Raw genomic sequence first — 21,465 nt, 5'->3', positions numbered from 1 at the left:
GAATCAATGAGAAGTACCCAGTGAGACTCTGGTGGCTCAGTGCAGATACACACTCTAGCCTAATACTTAAAATACTTTCTAAAGCAGAATATTCTGTTTTGAGCCACATAGCAGGAAATAATTTTTGGAGGAAAGTATAATCATTTAACACTTGTTCTTACAATCCATCTTGACATTGGTGTTTGTTCTGTATACCTGTGTTATTAAAGGCGTACCTTTAAGCACTGCCTTCAACCTTTCAGGCTGGAAGGTATGCAGCACATAAATACTTTTATTGCTTCTTCAGAGTTTATACTTAAATTATGGGTTTAAAGGACTTTGTGGGTATCCCTAATAATTTTATAATTCAAAGCTTAGTGTGGTTTTGCACAATCCTTTGAAGATTTTGATGATCGATTTTAACTCCCTAAATCTGATGAGTTTTTATTGTTTTTGGTCCTCGATTTTCAAGATGAAAGCAGCAGCTTATGGCCTGAAAACCTTTCAGTGTATGCCTATTTTCTGTTTTTATTTTCTGACCAAAGTAGACTTGGACAAGTACATTCGTACAAACATTCTGAAAATATCCATTGCCTTTTATCCTAAGCTTCTACACACTCACACACACATGAACATGGGCAGTTTTCTATTGCTTTTTGTGAGTCAGTTAAGAAAATCATGGGTTTTCTCTGACATTGCACTACCTTCCCTAATTAAATGTGAGAAAAATGAATGAATTTTAAGTATTTTTATAGGTATATACATCTCAGAAAACAAGCATCATCATTCAGAAATACTTAATAGCATCAATATCATTAGCAAGAGTCCTGTAATTAGAAGAAGAGCTAATTTTTCATATGACAACATTTTTAAAAAGTTGTTAACTCAATTTTTCCAAACATTTCAAAATGATATTGTGAAAGAATAGAGCTGGAGAGTGATTTTGCTCATCCTCAAAAGAGGAGGCATGGGAGGACGCACGCTCCACTTGTCTATTGAAGCTCGGCATGTGTAGAACCTGAAGTGATGCTTCTGTATCAGATCCGCAGAGCAATCCTGGTTATTTGCTCTGAGAACTCCTCTGGGGATCCTTTTACAGTAGAGATCTGACCCCACTGAAAACCCTTGAGGACTGGGAAATACTCTTAAAGTCTAATTTTTAGCATTCATATTTGAATGTACAACTTTTAACTGGAGTCTTTTCTTTCCTTCAACCGTATCAACATAAATAAAGTTTTTAATTGATAATTTTTTTTGCTACTGCTGCTGACTTAACACTTCAGATTGCATCTCTAATTACCCCTGTGAGGTTCACATAATAACTTCAATTTCAGTGAGTTTTCCCAGCTTCCCAAAGTCATTTATTAAAGACTGCAATCCTGTGCCATAAATCTTTCTGATAAACTTCAGTTGCTGCAGACAGCCTGGTGGAAGATCAACAAAAAATTGCATAGCTTTTTACACTACCCTTTTAAATCATGCAATTATTCCTTCATTCTTGAATACATTTACCTTGTGCTAAAAATTATTAGTCACAATAAAATGAGGTTGAGTCTTAGGAGAATTTCAAGCTGTGGCTTCAGGCACATTTTGAAAGGTTCAAAAATCAATTAGGCAATGTATCTAACTATTAGTGTTATAAAGATAACACATATAATTGCTTAGCTCAAGATTGACCCTATAAAATTGCTTCTCAATACTAAGTTTCTTGATCAGAAAACTGCTTATAAGTTAATTAAAAGTACACCTGTATAATATGATTCTGATATTACAGAAATAATGTCTCCTTTTTGACTTTGGACATGAAATAGCCATTTTAAGGAAATATTAAGTGAAAATAAATAGAGCATAATAAATAGCTGTGAAGTCTCCAGGAATTAATATGAGTTCTCTGCATTGGGTTTGCTCTTCCTGCTGCTCTGTTCACTCTAATTTTCCTTGTTTTTCGAATATGGTGTAAGATAGTATGGAGTATTGTCGCACTCTGGGCCATGCCGTCGGATGGCCTGGGCTCATATCTGCCAATATCCCACACTAGTTCTGTGACACTGAAAGAGTGACCCACTATTTTATGTCTTATGCTACTTATAAAAGGAGCTAATAACATCTTTACCTTTATTATTTTGTCATGAGGATTAGATGAGAAAAGCCAAATGCTTACATTCCAAAGTCATAATTGGTCCTCAAGAAATGTTGTTTCTGTCCAAGCTGGGACATCTTCAAATTTTTGATTCTTATGTGAACCCGCATGTATTTATATTTAATATACATTCAAATTAGTTATAATTTTAGAGCCATTTCAGAAGTCAGAAGACACAGAGAATATCCATGTATCCTATCCCCCAATTGTACAGTCACTCGTATTGTCAACATCCAACACCAAAGCGGTATATTCATTAAAACTGGTGAATATTTATGGAAACATCATTATCAAAAGCCCATAGTTTATTTTAGGATTCATTCTCCATGTTGTACATTCCATGGATTTTAGCACTTTTAGAATTACCTGTATTCGCCATTCAGCATCATAGAGAGTGATCTCAATGCCCCAAAATCCCCTCTACCTACTAATTCTTTTCTCTCCCTAGCTCCTGGCAACCACTGGAAATTTTAATGATAGCACAGTTTTACCTTTTCTAGATTTCATCATAGTTGAGATCATTCAACGGTTGATTTTAGATGATGTTCTTATTAAGGTTCATTTCTTTTTCCTCCTTATCTTTTCATAACTTGATAGCCCATTTCTTTTCATTCCATTGTTTGGCTGTATCAAGGTTTATGTGTCTTCCCCCCATTGAAGGGCATATTCTTTCTTCCAAATGTTGACAATAGTGAATAAAATTGGTGCAGGCAACCACATATGAGTTTTGTGTGCACATACATTTTCTGCTGAATGGGTGAATCTAAGAATCTTGACTGCTGGATATTTCATATTGGATATTAATTTGTAAGGCAAACTCAAGAGAGGTGGTAGGAGGAGGCAAAGAGGAAGAAAAATCAGTTTTCACACATCAGATTGCTGCAGCAGCAGGGGCTGGACCATGCCAAACCAGAAGCGAGGAACTCCACTGGGTCACCTGAGTGGCTGGCAGGAATCCAAGTAGTTAAACCATTATGTACTGTTTCTCAGTTATGTTATCGGGGAGACGGATCAGAAACAGGGTAGTAGAGACTCCAGTGGTCACTCTGCTCTGGTGTGTGGTAAAACTCCGTATCACAGCATATCCCCAGATCGTAGGATAGTTAGACTATGTTTCGTTCAGTGAGAACTGCCAAGCCATTTTCCGAATCGTCGTAGCAGTGTGGAACCCCACCTGCAGTGAGCAAGAGTTTCTGTGTTCTGTGTCCTTAGCAACATTTTGTGTTATCAGTGTCTCAGATACGTGTGTGTGTGTGTTTGTGTTTATTGCTGAGATGAATATCCATTTTTAAAATTTTCTTTTAAGTTCTAAGAATTATTTGTAGTTTTGGATAACAGGTTTTTAAAATCACATATATCTCTGTAAATATTTTCTCCAAGTGCATGCACTTCTTTGTTTAGATAAGTATTACTAATGTTCAGTTTGTTATCCTCACTAGAGCCCTGAAGCAGAGCTTGTGCACTGTTTTATTAAAGGAAGCAAATAATTTGCCCCATATGACACTGGGGCACACATGGTCAGGCTCACTTCACCTGAGCCTTACACTTGAAATAAAACCCGTGACAAAGCCCATGCAATCTCAAAAAAAAATTCTGTTTTCACAAGAATTTGCAGCCCGACAGATTTGCAAATAAGTGTTTCGAAGGGTATTTGCAAAATTAAAAAATTTAGAAATGAAGAGTGCTCTGAGCAAGTTAAGCATGGACCTATGTGTTATGTAACAGGGGTCTGTGCGTGCTTACCAGAGATGGCCGAACAAGGAACCCATCTGGTTAAGGAACCGTGTAATGTCACAGGTATATCAATAAATCTGAGCTATTCACCTCCTGCTTAGGTTTTTTTTTTTTCTTCTCCATCCACCTGAATGATTTTCATTCTGAAATGGTTATCAAGGATCTGAGGAAGTTTTTTTTTTTTTTTTAATTTGTTGCTTACATTGTATTATGTAGTACAGTTTTATAGGCGCTGGGGATTCCCCTCACCCCTCCCATACCCCTCCCCCCATGGTGGATTCCTCCACCTTGTTGCATAACCATAGTTCAAGTTCAGTTGAGATTCATTGCTTGCAAACACCTGCCTAGCATAAAGTTCAGCGTCTTATTGTCCAGATAAGTTCATTGGCCTCTTGGGGAGACCTTCTATGGTCTGAAGATAGGTCTAACAGAGTAAAGAAGGATCTGAGGAAGTTTAAGCTTAGGATAAATAAGACCATCAGTGTCTCTCACACCGCAGAGATTGAAAGTAATATTTTCCATAAAGGAAAAAGATTTGATCCAAGACAACAAAAATAGCAGAACTAGAGGGGGGTCATTGAAGACCTACAATTTCATTCTCAAACAGGAAGAGGGAAGATATATGGCAAGTAAGAGTACAGAAGTGTGAGAACTTTATTGTACGTGGTCATTAAATGGACTCAATTTTCATGGAAAAATAATGTTTGCATTAAGGAAGATTTTCCTTGTTTTGTTTCTAACATGTCACATTCAAGTTAATGTGTTGTATTGACAAGAATGAAAATATAAGCTTATTAACAAATAGGATGTTCTAGAATTACAGAAAACTTCACTTATAGATTAAAGACTCTAAGATAATTTTCTCACAGAATAAAGTGGCCTGAATAACTCTTTCTAAATAGGTGAAAGTTTGTCATGTAGGAATAGGGTCCAGATTACATTGTTTCCAAACGTAGTGCAGACCCAATAAAGAGGAGTGAGTATCAAGTTCAAAAGGAATGAGCTGCTTTGAGAATTCATAACATCACTAGACGGTTTCACATTGAATACTCTGTTACACTGTGATACTCTGTTAGAGGTATTTTGGAAAAGCTTATTGTATCAGTTGAGAGGATAGATCTCAGATCACTTCTAAACTCCAAGATTTTCATTATTCGGTATTTTTATCAGTCATCTGCAATATTCCTTTCTTTTTTTTCTAGTTGCCCTTTGTGCAACATTGATACAATATGAAATAACATAGAAGAGACTAAATCTCATGATTTCCTATGTTTATGGTCTCCAGTGTAGTCAATTGCAGCTTCAAATATTAAATGGATGAGCAAAGAGAATGTAAATAAAGCACTATACATAATGTAAGTCCATCGATTTGTTGGAAAACAAGTGATATGCCAAGCATTTTTAAAAAAAATCTTTCATAGTACTCATTTTTTCTTAAAGGAAAGTACTTGTGGGCATTCCTTCAACTACCCATGAAGGAACAGAAGTACTGGTACAGGGAAGGAAAATAATATCTTTTGTATAGTCTAAATTAAATCCTGGATAGAGAGTATCCACTCGTCTGTATTATTGAATTATATTTGGCAACTACTATTACCAGCATTGGAGAAACAAGCCAAAAAAAGAGATCCTGTAATTGAATTTTTCATTTATTCGTTGCCTTTGATCAAATTTTTGTTGCTTAAGTCTTTGACCTGAGTGTGCATGCACAAAGACACATCCACATTCCACTTATTAAGTAATGAATTTAACTTAAAATGAACTTTTATCTTGAAGACTATGCAAATGTAAGATTTCCTTTCCCAACACTGTTCATTTCTGGGTTTGGAGTCCTATGTGATGCTCTCTGGGTAATTGTTTTCCTCTTTTTTCCTTACGTTTTATATCAGCCTAAGCATGACAGTCTTTTAGACTCACGTATTCCCGTCCCATCTTGCTGCTTCTTAACAATGGTTCTCTTCACATAGTAAACACAGGTGTGTGTGTGTGTGTGTGTGAGAGAGAGAGAGAGAGAGAGAGACTGACATCAATATTATGGAAATACGATTGCATATGCATTGAAGTTAATGTCAGTACAATAAAGCCATGCATTCTAGACTGTTTTTTCATAGGTCACATTACAGTGGAAAAACCTCATTTGTATGATATCAATTCATGAAAATAAACCCACTCTACAAATAAGTGAAATTTTACTCCCTGGATTCATATGTGCTCTCTCAATATTTTCCCTTGGCCTGAACCAACAGGAATGCAGCTGTAGGGTCTGATGGAAAACATCAACTGTGAATCTAAGGTCTGCCCCGCTCTGTGCTGCAGTAATTGCTGTCAAGGCAGTTCAGTATCCTGGAACGATCCGCACTTGGTTGCTTTACTGTCCTTCTTTTTAAGGATTCCTTAAAGCACACGGTACCTGATAATATGCTAACCAAAGAAGAATCCCACAGCCTGCACACAAAAAATTTTAATCCACAACCTACACACTCATACAAAACACACACACAATTTTATAACACATGTATGTAGACAGACTATGCTATTTTCAATCAAGTCTATATAAAAATTTTGGTTGTGATTTCCTGGACTTTTAATGTATTGTCCAACCATTATCATAAATTGAATCACCAAGATTTGGAATATATTATTGTATATTAAAACAAGGAAGACAACTAAGAACTACAGAACTGAAAAGAAGGGAGTATACTATGTACTTAAGATCCAAGTATAGTTAGGTAAAAAAATTTACTGTCCTCCTGATTTCAGATTTCCTTTAAATACTCTTTGTAATGTAGAAATTATCTATCACAAATCAAGAAAATAGCAGACCTCAATGTACCCATCATACAATCCTCATTTAGAATCATCTTATAAAAGTCTGTACACTTTCAATAAATCTGTATTTGGCTTATTTTAATCTAGGTACTGTGTTGTATGTTTTGGCTATTCCAACTGCGATCTGTGCAGTTGGGTTAGATAATCTAATTTTTATAACAGTTTTCTGAACACCAACATTTTCATATTAATCGATATTTTCATATCTAGTGATGTTACTTTTACAACTATTAATATCTAAGTGCTGTTCTCTTTTGTGCTAAAACTCTCATTTCTATTTCCTGATATATTATGCTGATGTCCAAAACAAAGGCAAAATATAAAGATGAAATGTAAAAAGGATGGCTTATTTTAATATTAGCACGTGTAAATATTCATGATAGGAAAGTAAGAATATTGAGAAACTGAGTAACAGTAGTAATTTTTAAAAGCTGCTCTAATAGTTTCTTTAAAATTTATATGTCTAAGGCTTGGTGTGGTAGCCTAGCAGTTGAACTCCTTGCCTTGCATATGCCTGGATCCCATATAGGTGCCTGTTCTAATCGCAAAGGCCCTACTTCCTATCTAGGACCCTGCTTGCAGCCTGGGAAAGTGATCGAGGAAGGCCCAGGGCCTTGGGACCCTGCGTCCGCATGGGAGACCAGGATGAAGCTCCTGGCTCCTGGCCTCAGCTTGATGCAGCTACAGCCATTGCAGCCACTTGGAGAATGAATCAGCAGACAGGAGATCTTTCTCTCTGTCTTTCCTCCTCTCTGTACATCTGACTTTGCAATTCAAATGAATAAATCTTTTTTAAGAAGTAAGATGTCTAGTGCAATGATGATCAGCTTTTTATACAAGACAAAATCCTTGAAAGTCCAGGTGGACTTCAGCTAATCAGAAAATGAGAATTAGATTATCTTCTATAATAATACATGTGCAACCAAAGAATAAGTATAGCAAGGTTCATTTGGTGTTAAAAGACTTTTGCAGGTTTCCATGAAATTTCTTTATTTGAAAGATGTATTAGAAAGGCAGAGAGTAGGAGAGAGAGAGAAACAGAAAGAACAATCTGCCATCTCTCCGTCTGCTCCCAACGCCCCACTCCTACGGGTACCACAAAAGCCAGGGATGTGCCAGGCTGAAATGGGCAGCCTGAAGCTCTCCATCTAGATCAGCTGGATAGGTGGCAAAGGCCCAAGTGCTTGGGCTCTCATCTAATGCTTTCCCAGGCACAGTAATGAAGAGCTGGATCAGAACAGGGGCAGCCAGGACTGAAATTGTTGGTGATATCTTATGCTGGCATTGCAGGCAAAGGCATAATCAGTTGAACTGTAAAACTGGGCTCACATCTTACCTTCTGGAGAACTTATTTTGAGAATATGTATGTTGCCTACTTTTGCCTAAATACTGCATCAAAATTCAGATAATGTATGCTTACTCATATGTATATGTATAGCATATTTACATATGTTATATCAATCATGCATAATATCTTCAATTTTATAGGATGCATTAATCATATATACATACTTTATTTTGACATATAAATATACATATTAATATCTATATTTCTAAGTCTTCTGCTATAACTCTTGGTGGCCTGTGTTAATGCCGGAACAGTCATTATAGAATAATTGAAAAAAACAGAAATAGAAAAATATGGAAATTGTTCAGCTGTTATAACTCAGGTTCAACATTGAGACTTTAGCTCAATGATGAGTCAACAATCTATTAAAAATAAAATGTGAAGAGACTGTTTAAATCTGTGAAATACTTTTAAAAATTAGAGGCAGGAGCTAATTTGGTATAGCAGACAAAGCTAGCCCTGCAGTGCTGGCATCCCATATGAGCACCAGTTTATGCTTCTGCTGCTCCATTTCCAATCCAGCTCTCTGCTAATGGCTTGAGAAAATCAGCAGAAGTTGGTTGGTCCGAGTGATTGGGTACTTGCCACCCATGGGTATCTGAATGAAGCTCCTGATTCCTGACCATGGTTTGACCCTGCCCTGTCTTTTGTAGCAATCGGGGGAGTGAACCAGAAATGGGAGACCCATCTTTCTCTCATTTGTTCTCTCTCTCTACGCCTCTCTAACTCTGCCTTTCAATTAAATAAGCAGATCTTTAAAAAGAAAAAAAAAAGTACTTATTTATTTGAAAGGCAGAGTTGCTGAGAGAGGAGAGATGTATAGATTCATCTGCTGTTACTCCCCACCCCACCCCCTGCCCCAAATTACTGCAATAGCCAGAGCTAGGCTGGCCTGAAGGAGGAGCCAGGAGCTTCTTCCAGTTCTTCCATGTGCGTGCAGGAGCCAAAAGACTTTGAACCATCCTCCCCTGCTTCCCCGGGCCAATAGCAAGGAGCTGGATTGGTAATGAAGCAGCTGGGATTCAAAGCATCAACCATATGGAATACAGGCACCACAGGTGGAGACTTAACCTGCCATGCCCCCCTAAATGTTGTTAAGAAATTACTTTAAATCTATCGTGGAATTGCTTTTATAAATTTCTCTTATGCATTTTTTTCCTTGTATAAAATAAATTGTGATAGCAAAGCTCAAGACAGCTGATAAAATTAACCAAAGCAGAAAATTACATTATCATTACTTCAAAGGAACATTTAACAGTCTAATTTTGACTAGGGAAGTTTATCGAAAGTTTAATGGTACCAAACCAATTGTACAGGGTTTGCATTCTTTGCATCTTGGTCCTCAGTTACTTGCTTGCTGCATCTCTTATTCATCTATCAACAAATACAATTGCTAAATGCTGTGAGTTGATCATAAGATTATTACTTGTTAGTTGTTAGCTGGAGTGAAACCAGAGCCAATATACTTCTCTTTTTGTTGACATAAAAGCATGCTATTAGTTTGATGGGAAAGTGTTTTGTCTTTTCTTCATTTTTCTTTCTTCTTATTTTCTTCCTTTTTTTTTTTTTGGTTGTAGTTGATCATTTTTCAGCACAGCACTGGTATCTTTATGATTGCTTGCATTCATTTAGCACTGTCATACTCAGAATATTCATAATAATCAGCTCAAATGAAAAATATAGCATTAACTACTAGGCCTATGCTTTTAGACTTAGAAGACAATAAGTAAGAGGCTAAATTTGAAAAATATCTCTAAATAAATATAAAACTTGATACATTCACTGGAAAATTTTAAAATAGTGTTTATTACAAAGAGAGGTTAAATGGGATAGAAAAAGAAATAAAACTAACAACATTTAAAATAACGATTTGAAACTAAGGAATTCAAAATATTACAGTAGACAGATTCTTCTTTTTTGTTTCAGATACCCAAACATTTTTCTATTATTTTTACATTACAATGTTGTATTACATAAGTATGGCTTATATCATTTATTTTAAATTATTTAAAGATTTCATGTAATAGGACTATTCAATATCCTTTTAAAACATTATGAAGACCAAGGCCTTGGTGCAGTGGCCTAGTAGCTAAAGTCCTCACCTTGAACACATCAGGATCCCATATGGGTGCCTGTTCTAATCCCAGCAACTCCACTTCCCATCCAGCTCCCTGCTTGTAGCCTGGAAAAGCAGATAAGGACAGCACAAATCCTTGGGATCCTGCACCCACATGGGAGACCCAGAGGAGGCTCCAGGTTCCTGGCTTCAGATTGGCTAAGCTCTGGTCATTGCCACCATTTGAGGAGTGAATCTGTAGACGGAAGATTTTCCTCCCTGTCTCTGCTCCTCTCTGTATATCTGACTTTCCAATAGAAGTAGATAAATCTTTTAAAAAATTATGAAGACTGGCTCGTTACATAGCAGATAAAGCTGCCACCAGCAATGCTGGCATCGCGTATGGGTTCCATTTTGGATCCCAGTTGTTTTGCCTTTAGTGCTGCTCCCTGATTCACTAAAGAATTCTGCTCATCAAAAGAAAGAGAAACAATTTTTTGTTGTTGTTTTTGTTCTTCTTTTTATTATTATTATTTTGCTTATTACCAGCCCAGACTTTTAAGTACTCGGAATTCCAGTGGTTGACCATTAATGATTTTTTATTTCATGAAAGCACATTTTTAAGTAAATGCTATACTTTTATTCAACAGATTTGATGCCCTGGTCCATCTTAAAGCTCTCAAGGTTCTTTTCTACAGAAAATATAAGGGACTGATGGTTTTGGGATGGGGGCACAAGGGAAGTTTTAACAAGGTAGAAAGAATAGCAGAAGTCTTGTGGTAAAATAGAATATAGTCCAGTAATAGAAATGCTGATGTGATAGACCAGTGAAGGAGAGACCATGAAATTAGAAACGTATCCCTCTGGTAAATAACCATTCACTTGGTTCTGCTCACTTATTTCTCAGACTGTATCTATTCCTTTATCATTGTGCATATGTCTCCTCCAAAGATCCTGAGACTCTTCAGGATGAGCAGTGAGAAGGAATGACATCTAATAATTACAGTATCAAAAGCATCTTTATTCATGCTCAAGTGAAGTCCAAGCTATTCACACATTGGATTTCAGCAGTCTGTGTATGTTTGCCTTCAACATTCTTGGTCAAATTGTAGGACAAATCTATATTTGGATTTAATTATTCAAAATTTTTTGATAATTTGAACTGGATGAAGACTTTTTTTCTTGTTTGAAGTGGCTTGATCACTTCACAGTAGGTTGCATTTTGAGACACAGACATTGAAATCTGTCCACCTGCTCTTGCAGGTAACAGGAAGGTAAGAGGGTCCTAGGTGAAAAGTTTTGTTTCTTCCACTAATTTTTGGAAAATATTTGAAAAACTAGTCAAGTGATTTCAAACAGTATTTCTAAGGTAGAAATTTTATGGAGAACTCTTGATACATCTTGAGATAAAAGGACTCTCAAGAGAAATGAGTTAACAAGACATTTCCATTCCGGAAAGGAACTAAACATTAGCTTTGAAATAGAAGCATAGAATGATGAATCCTTTTCTTGACATTGTGGAAGCAAGTGACTTCTGCAAACTGTGAGTCCCTGTTGATACAGAAAGTGTTTCATATATTGCATTTCATAAAGCACATTGGTGAATGACACATAGGAACAATTAGATAAATGTCAAGATGCATACTGTTAGGCTCCACATTGATATCAACAATTTTGCAGTTTTAGATTGCATTTTAGCTTGCTTAGCCAACTATTTTTCAATTCCTTTGTTTGCACAAATGATACAGTTTAGCTTTTGTTTAATTCCATAACCAATTTTATTTCCTGGACATTTTCTAGATAATACCTGTAGGTATTTACATGCAATTTGAATATCATTTTTGTATAAAGAGTTAATATATTTGTATCTGCAGCTGCATTTGTAAATAAAAGCATCCGTCACGTACATGCATATTTTCCCTGCTTCATACCTGTGCACATACTGTTTCATCTGAGAAGAAAATTTTTTCATGTATCATTGATTTCCTTTTCAGCTTAAAGCAGGTTTGCTTAATCACTCGCATTCTCTAGGGATTCCTGATTCTCTGCCTCCTTGAGATTTATTGTGTTCCATCAGAAAATATAAATTGTAATGTATAAGGTCTTAAACTGAAATCCTTATAACTGCAGCAAGTGCCATCTCACATTGTTAACCATACTTTATTCAGAACTTACCAGATTATCAGGTGTGTAGGAAAAAGTCTGAGTTTTTGTTTTTGAATGAATGAATAAATAAATGAGTAATTCTGGAAAATACTAAAACCTTCACATGCAGTAATAGGTATAATATTTTATTTTAGTGTTACTTATGTCAGAAAAACATGCAGTTGAGGAAAATGAATAAACACATGTATTCATATAACCAACAGCACACATTTGTGATGTAAATGAATCATGGAGAATAGAAGTGTTTTTTTTTTAATGCACTGAAGCTATTATACTTAATACATATTTCTTGACATTAGTTTTGTGGCAGTATTATTGTTTTATGAAGATGAAGAAAGGTCATAATCGTTGAGAATTTCAACCTTGGAAAGTCAATATTCCCTTTTGTAAACTTTGTTGTGACAAAATTACACACATAGCATGGATTTATTTTTGATGGCTACAGGGATTATTACTTACCACTCCAGGGATAGTAGAGCACCGCTGATTCTCAAGAAAATAACATTCTCTGTCTGCATTTATGTGGCCAAATGCACACATTTTCTCTTTCTACAAATGTCAGGTGGGTAGTCCTGGCCCTCAGTCGTAAGAAAGAGAAAGGAATGGGGCAAAGCACGCTAACCCTCTGCCTTGACACCAGCTTCCTTTATGCATGCTGCTTCGTGTCCTGCTTGCTCCAATTCCCATCTAACTCCCTGGTAATGGCCAGGAAAAGCAGTAGAGAATAGCCCAAGTCTTTGGGACCCTGCACTCACATGGGAGACCTGGAGGATGCTCCTGGTTGCTGGATTTGGATCAGTTCTGCTCTGGCCATTGAAGCTGTTTGGGAGGTGAGAAAGCAGAGAAGATCTTCCTTCTGCTGGCTCACCTCCCAAATCTGCTTTTAAAACAAAAATAAATAAATCTTTCTAAAAAAATTAGGAAGAGGGCTGATGAAAACTAAGAACATTATCAAAAAGTCAGCTTGTCAAAAATGCCTTAAAATTGACCTCACTAGTATATTTCTGGTTCTAAGTCATGTTTCACATGAATTTTAAAACAGTTTCTCTTTCATTCTGATTTTATATTCTCAGTTTGCTCTCTCTCTCTCTTCATATATATATGTGTGTATATATTACTATTACATACTATTAGTAAAATACTATTATATGCATATAATAGTAGAAACACACACATGTGGTATATATAATAACAGACATGTACATGTATGCTTTCATGCCTACACATATGTGGCTTATAAACAGTTATTAAAATTAATTCATTTGTCTCTTGATATTTCCAACATGTCTTTTTAAATAAGAAAACTAATTTTATTTTGCCACAACCACATTACAGAGGTAACATTTACTATGCAGAGGGTGGAATTGCTGTCGAAGTATTTTTGTCTATTTGTATGAAAAATGTTGGGCTATATGCTTTGGAAATTTGGAACTTTAGAGTCAGACTATAATTATAAAGTCAGATCTCTGTGAAAATGGTGATCCCGGGATACACAAGTAAATGAAATGCACAAATAATCCCAAATATCTTTTATAAGAAAACCATTTTTACATGGAAATGCCAACAATGTAATGATTTAATGGAATGTCCTTTTCCTGTCCAGTGCCTGGTAGAAGTAATGAACAGTGTAATGGCCCAAATACACAGATTCAGAGAGAAGCAGAAAACCAAAGGTTATGGTTTTAATCAACACCTGGAACACAATGGTTATTGCACAGTTTCCTAAATGGCCATATAATGTGAACAAAGCTATTTTAATATCCAGCCAACGGGTTTAAAATTGCCAATAGTAAAATGTCAAAAGAATAAACAACAATAACACTAAAAATCAGGCTTTATCACATCGAGTCATTGCACTTCACACAGAACTTGAATGGAGCCAATGTGAGTGTGAGAGGAAATAGCCCAAGGAGTGTGTTGTGATGCCACACCAGGCGGCAAAGTATCCAGAGCAGAAGGACTACTTGTGAAAAACTAACAAAGTTTCAGGGTCCACAGAGTCAGTGTCAAGTTCTTGAGTTCACTTCATAATGGAATACATTGTTTGCACATTTAAAAAGTAGTACTTCTGTTTTATTGCCTTTGTTTCAGTGGAGGGAAAACAGAATTAGTGGTCTTAAGGAGATGGCTCTTGTTCACAAGAGGCTAGGATCACTGAATTTTTCTGTATCACTGTGCAAAGGAGGACTGCCACAGGATTGCAACTGTTGTTTAACATACTCAGGACAAAGAAAATTTCATGGAGACATACTAGGATGGATATACTTTCCCTAATGAACAATTATTTCGGAAATAAAAATGCTATTTTTAAAAAAAAAATGTGTTAGCCCCATGTGAGATCTTTCTCAGGTGGCTTCAAATTCCTTCCCATTTGTAGTTCCTTATGGTCCGGAGCTGTAATACATAGAAACCTAGCTTTCACAGAAAAGACCACATTCTGTGTCCCCTTGCTCTGGACAAGTCCTCTAGGCAGGCTGTAGCTTCAGGACTGTTTTATGCAGCACTGGCACAGCTACACTCATTCTCTGGGAGAGAGTGCTACTTATTTGGTTGGGGTCTATTGCCTGCATATATTAACTTTGTGATTTGGGATAGATGAAATACTCTTAAGTGACAGAATTGATGACACTTAACGTTCAGGTGTTCTTGGACATTTTAGATGAGATTACTGAGTATAGCTCAGTATTCGGCCATGAGTGATCAATTTGGTGTTTAGTACCTGAAAAGAAGGGTGAAAAATAGAGGGAACTTAGTGTTTTTTGTTTTTTTTAATTTGTGCGTTATGTCTTGGATACTGTCAGTAGTGTAATACCTGTCCAATTGCTGGCCTACTGCTGACACACAGCTGGATCTTCCTGATACCCTTCAGACTTCTGCTTCCCGTGTACTTGTGCAGCTCCATTTATTCATTTGTGGTTAGATTCGCATGCATGGTTTACCTTCTTAGTTCAAGAGATTTCACTAAGGCAGGAAGCACACTTTCCATGTTGGTATTTCCTTCACACATAGTACATTGCAGGATTCTCATTACGTATTCAATATTTATTTGTTAACTGAATGTATATAAAAAGATAATATTCAATGTGAATTGTCTGGGAAAGTACAGCAGGAGCTTCTTGTTCTGGAAATGATGGTGCTGTAAGGGAAAGGAGAGGTGCCAGGTCAAAATAACCAAACTAAACCACCTGTTGACATTATAGTAGCTATGAATTGGTAAGCAATTCCAAACAGCCATTATTACATCTAAGTTATTCCACTGGAAATGTATTAGGATTAATTGTTTAGATCAGAGCATCTTTTTCTGTTTGTTTTTAATATTTATTTTATTTTATATTGCAAAGTCAGATATATAGAGAGGATGAGAAACAGAGAGGAAGATCTTCCAACTAATGATTCACTCCCAAGTGACCTCAGTGGCTGGAGCTGCATCGACCCAAAGCCAGGAGCCTGGAACTTCATCCAGGTCTCCCTAGGAGGTACCGGAACCCAAAACTTTGGACCATCCTCTACTGCCTTCCCAAGCCACAAACAGTGAGATGCATGGGAAACAGGGCCACCAGGATTAGAACTGGTGCCCATATGGCATCCAAGGTGAAGACCCCAGCCACTAGGCCACCGTGCTGTGCTCCAGAGCATCTGTTATAAATTGAGAGAACAGGTAGCTTTCCATCACTGTCTACTCTGTCGCTTGTTCTACCAGTAGTGAATGCAGATCCCAGAGTCCCTCATGTGCCTTAAAACCCTTGTTCTCTGGTGAGGATTAATCTTGGGAAGAGCAAAAGAATGCTTTCAGCCTGACTCTGATGTCAATCAGCAATGCAAATTTGGACTGTGGAAGTTAAGTTTGATTCTGAAATGAGTACAACCAGGGCATGCATTTGAAGATAGTTTTGAATTGTGTCCAAAGTTGGGCCCTGGAGCACAGGACCACATCATGTTGTTTGATGGAATATTATAGAGCATAAGCAGGGCTCTGTGCCAGTCTACCTCCCTGCCCCTGCGTGGCATACTTGTTTATTTTCTTAGGTGCTACTTAACATGAGTCTTGTAAACAAATAAACAAAGAGTAAACTTTTTTTCATTTTTTTCTTCACTGGCCTTTTCCCTAGCAATAGTTGGGTTCAATTCAGCTGTTTAACAACCTCAGTATATGTAAGCTCCTGTGTTTCATGCATATACTAAATCTTTATATGTATATATACATATATATGTATGTATATATTCAGATTTACCCATTTTACATGCACACAGATTAAAATATATCCATGTGTATCATATAAATGCCTTCCTTAAATGATAAAATATGTCTAAGATACGGAGTACAAAGTAAAACCTCAACCGTGGTTCAAATGTGTTTGTTTTTTTTTTTCAAATGAATATGTTATTTGAAAAAGAATCCGATGGCACATTTGACTGTGATGCTAGTTGCTAGAGCTTTGAAGTATCTTCCTAGTGTCATATTTCATGATTTTCCTTTTCACTTGGTTTAATATTATAATCTTTATTCAGGCATGAGCTTTTGTGAAAAAAAATCAATAATTACCTTTGTCACTACTTATTTAATGAATCCATGGAAAGTCTTCATTAAATTATAAATGCCTCATTACTGATATTCTCATAGTAGATTTTTTGAAATTATCCTATGAGCCAGTTACTTATTTCAAGGAAGATACAATACAGGGAGATTAGTACATGTCCAGTGGAATGGGTGCTGATTTTGCTAATGCAATATTCATGAGAATTTGCCGAGACAATCATGTTTAATCCTGGAGAATAAGAATTTAAAATGAATCCTTTAAAATTATAATTATCTGTTGGCAAGAAACTTAGCAAGTTTTATTGTTTATATAATTGAAATGACTGCTGTCCTTTAACATGAGAATGTTTTGAGAATATTTACAATTTGAGGATAGAATCATAAATATTGCACCTATAAATATGCTCAGTGTAAATACTTTTTCCTTACCTGTGTTTACAAGTTATTTGTTTCAGGGGAAATGATCCTTTGGCTATCACACTAAAATGTTTTTCATGACCTTGATGCATTTTAGGAAAGGGTTGAAAAGGTTTGAATTGTTGGACTGTGCTATGGTGATACATAATTCTGTTCTGAGTTTGAATCCGTGAGATGTCAAAGATACCGTAAAGTGAGGAAAATCAACATATCCAAGGCAGAATGATCATCGCTTGGAAATCAAGAGCTCTCTGAGTGTCACAGACCCTCCCCCTGTCGTTCCTTAATTGTTTATGTATCTGTACGGGGATAAATAAAACCTATGAAAGCTGAAGGTTTCTATATCCAAGAAAATAGGCCTATTGCTTCCCATGGTGCAGGAATTCATACGGGTGACGTAAAGGCTGTTATTTCAGAGTCTGGCTCAGGTTTTAGCATTAACATTGCATTACTTCTACTTACAGAAGTTGTACCTCCTTAGTCATTAGGACTCAGATGAGAATAGACTATTTAGTCTATATGAAAACATGCAGAACTTTCGTCATTTTGTCCTGATAAGGAATGTATGTGCAATAGAAGCCCCTAAGTCGGTGGGCGACCCAGTAGTCAAAAACATGTATACATCCTGAGGTGAAAGCAGTGCTTCCCTGAGTACCATAGGAATTTCAATCTCTTCTGTGGAATATCTCTTTCTGACCCCATGGAAGTTCAGGAAATGTCCCAATATTTCTTTGCTCACTTTTGTTTGGATAGTGAAAAAAAAAAAGTTACCTGTTCAGTTTTAAACGTGAGAAAATAATTTTAGTTCACTTATTTGCAGTAAGTACTTACAACTGATTCAGCATTATCCGGGTTTTGCTTCCTGGAAGTTCTCAGTTAAACTATTACTTCCTTGAGTAACTTTGTTTCCTCCTCCTGCATCATTCCTCCATGGAGAAGGTAGAAAAGAGCAATGGTGGGATATGATCTAATATACTAGGAATTACCCTGCTCAGTTTGGCCTGTGCGTAAAGCTCTCGAGGGATGCCTTTTGAAGACTTTTTAAATAGATTCTTAGGGCTCAGGAACACATCATTAGGAAAAATTTTGTTGTTGTTGTTGTTGTTGCCAAGATTCCCTTGAAGAAGGCAAGTGTATTTCCTTGAGATGGTCCAATAGGATTCCTGCCTTCAGGCTCTGAGTATCACTGCAAGTTGAAGTTCTTTGAACGGAGTTTTCTTCACCATGCGGGCCTATGCTATAAGCGGACTAAAACGGTAGCACAATTTTGTGTTGACCCTCTAGCCCACAGTCCTGGAGTGATGCTCATGTCTTGTCTGTCCTCAGAAACACAGACACCAAATTGACCCCTGGTTCGGCAATATGTTTTCATTCTGACACCAGGGCATCAGCCACCCACAGTCCAAATCCCAGCTTGTTAACTACCTTGAGCACTGTGAGAAGATACATATCAAAGTGTCTTTGATATTAAAGTCCCTTTCCTCTATACTTCAGATAATGTGAAAGTAACCTCCCACTATTCAGGTATGCCCAAATCATATGATATCCCAAATTCTAAGTCTTCTAATTAAGAATCTCTTCTTGGCTTTTCTGCCTTTTTGATAGACTGGAAAGAAGTAATTAATTCAGGGCCCTAAAAACTGTTCTTGCTTTTGCCAGTCTGTCTGATATGATCACATATCTCATTTTGTAAAGTGGAAACAGTCTGTTTCCTGATTTATTATCGTATCATCTCAAGATCTCTGCTGAAGCTCTTGCAAAAAAGAATCTATTTTAACATTCGATTACACTCACACATCATTTTCTAACTTTCCATTATAAAATTATTTTAAGCACACCTTGATTGATACAGACCTATTAACTTCCAAGTATAATGTAAGACCCCAAGGTGTACCTACTCAAGCAGAAAAAAATCAGCCTGGTGGCACAGGAGAGCTGAATTTACCCATTCTGTCAGCAGCAGTTTTGAAATGGCCTGGTGATCTTGCATTCAGCCCAGGCTGTGGGCGACAGCACAGTCTCACTGTCTGGCTTTCTAGCACAGCTTTTTCTTTTTGCTGCATGACCCTATTCGTCAAGTTGCTTAATCATTCTGTACAAATTCCTCATCTGTAAAATGGAGATAAAAGATATTACTCCCATTGTGGAAGTGTTGGGAGTGTTATTCGCATACATGTTTATAAAGTACTGAAAACGGTATGATTGACACTGTGCAGTTATTAGGAAACTCAGAGTCTAAGTGAATAGGACAATCTTAATAGCTACATACAATTGTGGTAGATTTTTTTCTCCCCTAAACTTACTTTTATTTCCATCATTTTTTCCCATGAACATTACTCATAAATAAATGTCATTGAGAGGCATTTTATTTTTTTTTTTATTCAGGTGGTGAATAGCAGAATTCTAATAAAAATGGAAATTTTATCTAAAAAATCTGTGAAGACTTTAGATTTTCATTTTGATCCATATGTTTTCATATGTACTCAATATTTTCTCCTTTTAATAGAATTTCTATTTTCTCATTTTCACTAGCTTATTTAATATTGAATGAATGCACTAGATATCTTTTTAAAGCACAATGCAACTTGAGAGGAAAATTTCTTAATATCTTATGAGGTATGATGTTTATTAAATGAATGTGGGTGTCATGTTGAAACAAGTTAGGAATTTTTTTAAAATTCCATCAGCCTAAAGCAACCCAAATAATCAAAAAATAAGAGACACAGTCATTTCTTATAAAAAAGAAGTCCTGTGAATAATGCTTATAGTGAGATTTCTGGAAACAAATCTTTAGGATGTCTACACTTGAGATAACAGACAATCTCACAAATAACTTTGAATACTTTCCTTCAATTAATGCAGTTCGAGAGAAGATTTTCTCCTAAGGAGTCTCTGTGTGAGCTCATGTCGTACTCTTGCTGCCCAGTTTAATGCAAAGGTTCTACGAATGAGCCTGGGACCTTCGGTTTTAATATTCTGATTTGAAAGCTCTACAGTAAAGGATAGAGAGTGTGTCCTTTCACCCCCACGCCCCTCATGTTGTTCTTCTCAACAGAGGTCTGATGAGAGGCGAGCTGCAGACAGTTTGGGGTTGTGGACTTGACAAGGGCCTGTGGCGCACGTATTTTGTGCTCTTGACTAAGGGCAAATCCCAATGCTTTCCGAAGCTGCCGAGCTCACGGTGGAGCTGACAGCCCTGCTATTACAGAGTGCTTCTCCGAGGACATAAGCATGTGTTTCTCTTTGCCAGCTTGTATTATGAAATTCTAAAGTTAACAGTAAGAATTTTGTGCTTTGAATGACTTGGAAAGCTGTTTTGCATTATTTAGAGAAAGGCTTGATTTTAGGCAAGCACGCCCTTGCTTCACCTTAGCTTAAACATAATGTGAGAATAAAGGAACTGAATTTTAGTGCTGGTATGTTTCTGTTAAGATATACCACCTTGAACAAGTCATTGCGCCCTCCTGTGTCATCATATATCATATCATCTTTAAAAGAAATTGAAAAGGTCTCAGACTCTTAGGATTTGATGGTTTTGTGAACAATGACTAAGAAATTACTCATTATGTAATTGTGCATCGCAGCCTCTTTAGAATGATTTTCTATAGTATGAACATTTGTCAAATGGCTTTAAACAGATTTCATTGCTCTGATTCACCAGTTATTAAAAAGGAATCATTTCAAGTCTCATTTTTCTTGTGAAATGGGAGAAGGAATTAAAGGAACTGTAAGAAAGAAAGTCCTTCTAGGCACGCCACTCTACGCCTTCTTGGTGGCAAACTCCAGGAAGAATGTGGTAGCAAAATTCCCTTGAAAATGTGTCTTCTGCAATATCAGTATTCATGAAGGAGATGTGCCCAGTTTGCTCAAATGTCAAGAACCTTGCTTCAACCACTTGTCATTTTTCATAAATAAAATAAGAGGAAAGAAGCTATTGTCTGAAGCATGTACTTGAACAGTGGTTTGTAGGTAATTGTTGCTGAGTGTTGACTAATCACACCAAGTTGATGCAACTCTTATTCATTCTCTTCTCACTTCTAGCACCAAGGAAAAATTGGAGTTAAGTTTAATGTTGGGACAGATGACATCGCCATTGAAGAGTCTAATGCAATCATTAATGATGGGAAATACCATGTGGTCCGTTTCACAAGAAGTGGTGGCAATGCCACGTTACAGGTGGACAGCTGGCCAGTGATTGAGCGCTATCCTGCAGGTAAGCAAGTGAATGTGTATCTGGGGAAGATTTTTCTGGAAAAAAA

The 21,465-nt window shown here is 36.7% G+C and overlaps 1 protein-coding gene across 22 annotated transcripts in view; it reads left to right on the top strand.

Moving 5' to 3' along the window:
- The window catches only part of NRXN1 (neurexin 1), a 1,050,610-nt gene that overhangs the window by 863,844 nt on the left and 165,301 nt on the right, over positions 1–21,465 (top strand). For all 22 annotated transcript variants that reach the window (XM_040993726.1, XM_040993725.1, XM_040993723.1 and 19 more), the window contains one exon: positions 21,248–21,419. In XM_040993726.1, coding sequence (XP_040849660.1) covers positions 21,248–21,419 — 172 coding nt within the window. The remainder of the gene's footprint in view (positions 1–21,247; positions 21,420–21,465) is intronic.

The sequence above is a fragment of the Ochotona curzoniae genome, unplaced genomic scaffold (genome assembly GCF_017591425.1).
Source record: "Ochotona curzoniae isolate NIBS_2020 unplaced genomic scaffold, NIBS_Ocur_1.0 contig_883, whole genome shotgun sequence".
In the NCBI taxonomy this organism is placed as follows: Eukaryota; Metazoa; Chordata; class Mammalia; order Lagomorpha; family Ochotonidae; genus Ochotona; species Ochotona curzoniae.
Note: the sequence above shows the minus strand (reverse complement) of the source record. Positions and strands in the feature narration are given on the sequence as shown.